Consider the following 5,425-nt stretch of genomic DNA (forward strand, 5'->3'; position numbering starts at 1 on the left):
GTATTTTAATTTATTTAAGTACTCCACAATCTATTATTATTAATAAGGTTATTTTAGTAAATAAAACTTATTTTATCATTGAAATCAACATAATTAATTATTTTCTTAAAAAATGTGAAAATCTCAAAAAAGACATCTATTGTAAGACGGAGAGAATAGTAGTTATGTTATTTTTCTTACATGAAATTAAGTATTTGTGGGTGACAATTTAATTAATTATGTTATGTGTCTTACAAGAAAAAAAAAAAAATTTAATGAACATAACTATTCTTCTTAAAATGTGTGAAAATTATTTTATTTTTTTACTTGTATTTATATTAGTTTTATGACTCCCTTAAATTAAATGCATTTGATTTTTTTAAAAAAAAAACAGGCATAATTTAATTAAAGTATTTTTGAGATCGAGGAAGTGTTTATTAACCTGATCCATTAAACTTCGTAGTTTTAACTCACCCACCCACCTTCACAAGACTTTCAAAGAGAGACAGAGAGAGAGAGAAAGAAACAGACAAAAATTAGGTGTCCCGCATTGACAAACTAATGTGTCTTCAGGTCAGCTATTGAGACTTTTGTTGTTCCTGCTGCTACCTGTTTCCTCAACTCTCATGTTCCAAAATCCACACAAGTCAATACTATCTCTCTCCTCATTTCAAACCCACCATTTTATTTCTTTCTTTATTTTTTATTCTCACCAAAGATAAAGAACTTTCCTTTCCTGTCTTCATCTCTTGATAAGACTTGTCCTCTTTATCTCTCTCCTACACAATCCCATGCTTCTTTGATTTGAAATTTCGCATATCTTTGTCTTCCTCTAGATTCTATACCATCTATCTACTATCACTGTTTTTTCCTTTCAAAATCATCACAAACAGATAAAAAAGTACACTTTTTCAACAAAAACATAAAGTGGGTTTGGTTGGAAATCTTGAACCAGATCTAGTTTCATCAGAGTTTGTTGAGGTTAGGTTCACTTCTCACTGTTTATGTCCACTACCCCTTTTCTTTATTCACCTTAAATTTCAAAACTTTACTTGTTTCCACCATCTAAACCAAGTAAATATTTGATTTTTGGGTTTAAGGGTTTTATCTTGAACTGTTTTTTTTTTCTTGCATGTTTTTTGAGTCAAAGTTCTAAGCTTTCATGTTGTCTCTCACTTTTTTTTAATGGATACTGTTGATTGCTTCATTCACAAGCTGTTGTCATTTGGGTCATATGGGTCATGTTCTACTACTCTCTTATCTCTTTCTTCAAGGTTAGTGTAATATTTTTTTATTTGTTTTCAGATTGAGTTCTAGGAGTTTTCCTAGATCTCTTGTTCTTGGGATTGGTGACCTTGAAATTGGTGTTACTTCTTCTTTTTGCAAAGTGCATGCAAGTTGTGATTAAAAAAAGTTGCTTCATTTGAGGTTCTTGTGTCAGTGAAACTATCTTCTGTTCTGGTTTGTTTGTTGTCTATGAGAGCTTAGTCTTTTTCTTTTTGAGCTAAGCTTTATTGTTTTCGTTTCAGCAATGGTGCTACCAAGATGTTTCTGGTTGACACTGTTTCAGTTTTGTGTCTTGTCTTCCTTACTTGGTTTATCTCTGAGTCTTGATAATAGAACTCAATCTTGTGATCCTAGTGATTTATCAGCTCTGAAAGAGTTTGCAGGAAACCTTACAAATGGTTCCATTGTCAAATTATGGTCCAATGATAGTGTTTGTTGCAAATGGCTTGGAGTTGTGTGTGGTGATAATAGAGTGACAAAATTGATCCTTTCTGAAATGAGTCTCAATGGAACAATTTCACCTTCCTTAGCAAAACTAGAGTATCTCACTGTGTTGAACCTTTCATTCAATCATCTAGAGGGTAAATTGCCTCAAGATTTGTCAAAATTGAAGCAGTTGAAGTTTCTTGATTTGAGCTATAACATGTTGACAGGACCTGTTTCTAAGTCACTTTCTGGTTTGCAATCCATTGAAGTGTTGAATGTTTCAAGTAATTCATTTTCTGAAGATTTCTTGTTTCAGTCTGTGGAGTTTACTCATCTTCTAGCTCTCAATGTGAGTAACAATTCATTCACTGGTAAATTCAGTTCTCAAATTTGCAATTCTTCAAAGGTTATTCACACACTTGATTTATCTTCGAACCGTTTCGATGGTGATCTTCAAGGTTTGAACAACTGCACTTTATCTCTCCAAAGGTTGCATTTGGATTCCAATTCATTTTCTGGCCATTTACCAGATTCATTGTATTCAATGTTAGCTTTGGAACAGTTATCACTCTCTGCCAACAATATTTCTGGCAAGTTAAGCAATGAGTTAAGCAAGCTTACTAGTCTAAAATCTCTTGTGGTTTCTGGGAACCGATTTTCAGGAGAAATCCCAAATGTTTTTAAGAATCTTTTGCAGTTGGAACATTTAGTAGCACATGCTAACTCATTTTCTGGACCATTACCTTCCACTTTGGCTTTGTGCTCTAAGCTTAGAGTTCTTGATCTTAAAAATAACTCTTTGTCGGGTCCACTCGATCTTAATTTCACCGGATTAACTCGGCTTTGTTCACTAGACCTTGCGAGTAATCATTTAACTGGTCCACTTCCCAGTTCCTTGTCTTACTGTCATGAATTGAAAGTTTTAAGCCTTGCTAGGAATGGTTTAAATGGTTCTATACCGGAAAGTTATGCCGAATTATCTTCTCTTTTGTTTGTATCTTTTTCAAACAACAGCTTAGAGAATTTATCTGGTGCACTTTCTGTTCTTCAGAAATGCAAAAATCTCACAACTCTTATCCTTACCAAGAATTTCCACGGCGAGGAAATTCCACAAAATATACCAACTGGATTTCAGAGTCTTATGGTGCTAGCACTCGGAAACTGCGGTCTGAAAAATCATATTCCTTCTTGGCTATTGAAATGCAGGAAATTGGCGGTACTTGATTTGTCTTGGAACTCTTTGAATGGTAGTATTCCTTCATGGATCGGTGAAATGGACAGTTTGTTCTATTTGGATTTCTCAAATAATTCTCTCACGGGAGAAATACCGAAAAGCTTGACAGAGATGAAGGGACTCTTGTGCCCGAATTGTGGAAGACCAAATCTCGCTACGTATGCTTTCATTCCGCTCTTCGTAAAAAGAAACACCAGTGTTAGTGGTTTGCAATATAATCAAGCTTCGAGTTTCCCTCCTTCGATTTTATTGAGTAATAACATGTTAAATAGCAGCATATGGCCAGAAATCGGTAACTTGAAGGCACTTCATGTGTTGGATTTCAGCAGGAACAACATCAGTGGTAGTATTCCGAGTACTATTTCAGAGATGGAGAATCTGGAAACATTGGATTTGTCTTATAATGATCTATCAGGTACAATCCCTCCCTCATTTAACAACCTCACGTTCTTGTCGAAGTTTAGTGTGGCGCATAATCGCTTGCAAGGACCGATTCCGAGTGGAGGGCAGTTTTTAAGCTTCCCTAGTTCAAGCTTTGAGGGTAATTTGGGACTTTGTCGGGATGATGATATTGATAATGTCACTCCTTGCAAGATTGTTAACAATATGAGGCCCGGTTTGTCTTCTGGTTCATCGAGAAAATTTAGTAGGGGCAATGTTCTTGGCATAACAATCAGCATCGGGGTAGGTCTTGCTTTACTGCTCGCAATTATTGTGGTAAGAATGTCGAAGAGGGAAGAAGATAAAACTATCGGTAGCTTCGATGAAGAGATGAATAGTAGGCCACACAGGTTATCAGCTGAATCACTTGTTTCCTCCAAATTGGTGCTTTTTCAGAATGCAGACTGCAAGGATCTCACAGTTTCGGATTTGTTGAAAGCGACAAACAATTTCAACCAGACGAATATTGTTGGTTGTGGCGGATTCGGTCTTGTTTACAAGGCTTATCTTCCGAACGGCACAAAAGCGGCTGTCAAAAGGCTTTCTGGTGACTGCGGTCAGATGGAACGGGAATTCCAAGCCGAAGTTGAGGCTCTCTCTCGAGCTCAGCACAAGAATCTTGTTTCTCTTAAAGGTTATTGTCGCCACGGAAACGACAGGTTGCTAATTTACTCGTACATGGAAAACGGAAGCTTGGATTATTGGCTTCACGAGTGCGTGGATGAAACTTCAGCTCTCAAATGGGATATACGACTCAAGATTGCACAAGGCGCGGCGCGTGGATTAGCTTACTTGCACAAGGGGTGCGAACCGTTTGTAGTCCACCGTGACGTTAAATCGAGCAACATACTTTTGGATGATAAGTTCGAAGCTCATTTAGCCGATTTCGGTCTCTCAAGACTACTTCAGCCATACGATACTCACGTAACAACAGATTTAGTAGGAACTCTAGGTTACATTCCTCCAGAATATAGTCAGACACTGACAGCAACGTTCCGCGGCGATGTCTATAGTTTCGGCGTCGTTCTTCTCGAGCTTCTTACCGGTAGAAGGCCTGTGGAAGTCATAAAGGGTAAAAACTGCAGGAATCTGGTGTCTTGGGTTTATCAAATGAAGTATGAAAATAATGAGCAGGAGATTTTTGATAAAGCCATTTGGGAAAAGGAAAGGGAGAAACAACTATTGGAAGTGCTTTCCATTGCTTGTAAATGTATTGACCAAGATCCAAGGCAAAGACCTTCTATTGAAATGGTTGTTTCGTGGCTTGATGGTGTGAGTTTTGATGGCTCTCAACAATGATCTTAGTTCTTGCTTTTGATTAGTTTATCATTGACAAATAACAGTACAGTTGTAAAGCAAGTTTGATGAATGAAATGATGTTGTTATTTTTGTTTTGGATAGGAAAATGTTAGTATATAGTTTTGTTACCATATCAGATGAGGTATCAAACCCCTTGAATGCTATTGTTCTTGTTGTTATTTTCTGATTTCACTGGTTAGTCCTTTATACCACATTATGATTTAGCACTTAACTAGGTTCTTAACTTGGTTGTGATTGAATGAGTGGAAAATAATTTTACACTCTCATTGAATGAGAGTGGAAAGTAATTTTACACCGTTAAATGTATATCCTTTATTCTCTTTCTCTTTTTAAACAGTGTTATTTGAATATTAAAACATCGGATGTGCTTACTTTTAGAGTTAGAGTAGAGTATCATTTGAACACTTAAAATTTGACACCCTTTTTCGACTAAAAGTGACAAACAGGTATTGTCCGCTCTATTGAGACTCGTTTTGCAAAAGCTTGCTTAAAAACACGATGCTACAAAAAAGATAAAATTGAGCGTGATGACTTAAAATTTTGTCCCGACCCGTGAAATTTTTTGGGCAGGACAGACATGCGGGTGGCAAAAATATGCAAGCAAATAGGGTGAGACAGACATATTGAAGAAAAGAGTGCGCATCTAAGCAAAATGGTCATTGCCCGTGTATCGAGTCTATTTTGCCATCCTTATATTTGATACGGTATAAAAATAAATTATTTATAACTAGAGCCATA

General features: G+C 36.4%; 1 protein-coding gene across 1 annotated transcript; it reads left to right on the forward strand.

Moving 5' to 3' along the window:
• Positions 1–486: 486 nt before the first annotated feature.
• On the forward strand, positions 487–4,858 carry LOC131653477 (phytosulfokine receptor 2). The gene is made up of 2 exons (XM_058923624.1): positions 487–960; positions 1,285–4,858. Exon 2 carries the CDS (start codon positions 1,511–1,513, stop codon positions 4,664–4,666), a length of 3,156 nt encoding a protein of 1,051 aa, XP_058779607.1. The 5' UTR covers positions 487–960; positions 1,285–1,510; the 3' UTR covers positions 4,667–4,858.
• Positions 4,859–5,425: the final 567 nt, after the last annotated feature.

This window comes from Vicia villosa, linkage group LG2, assembly GCF_029867415.1.
Source record: "Vicia villosa cultivar HV-30 ecotype Madison, WI linkage group LG2, Vvil1.0, whole genome shotgun sequence".
Lineage (NCBI taxonomy): Eukaryota > Viridiplantae > Streptophyta > Magnoliopsida > Fabales > Fabaceae > Vicia > Vicia villosa.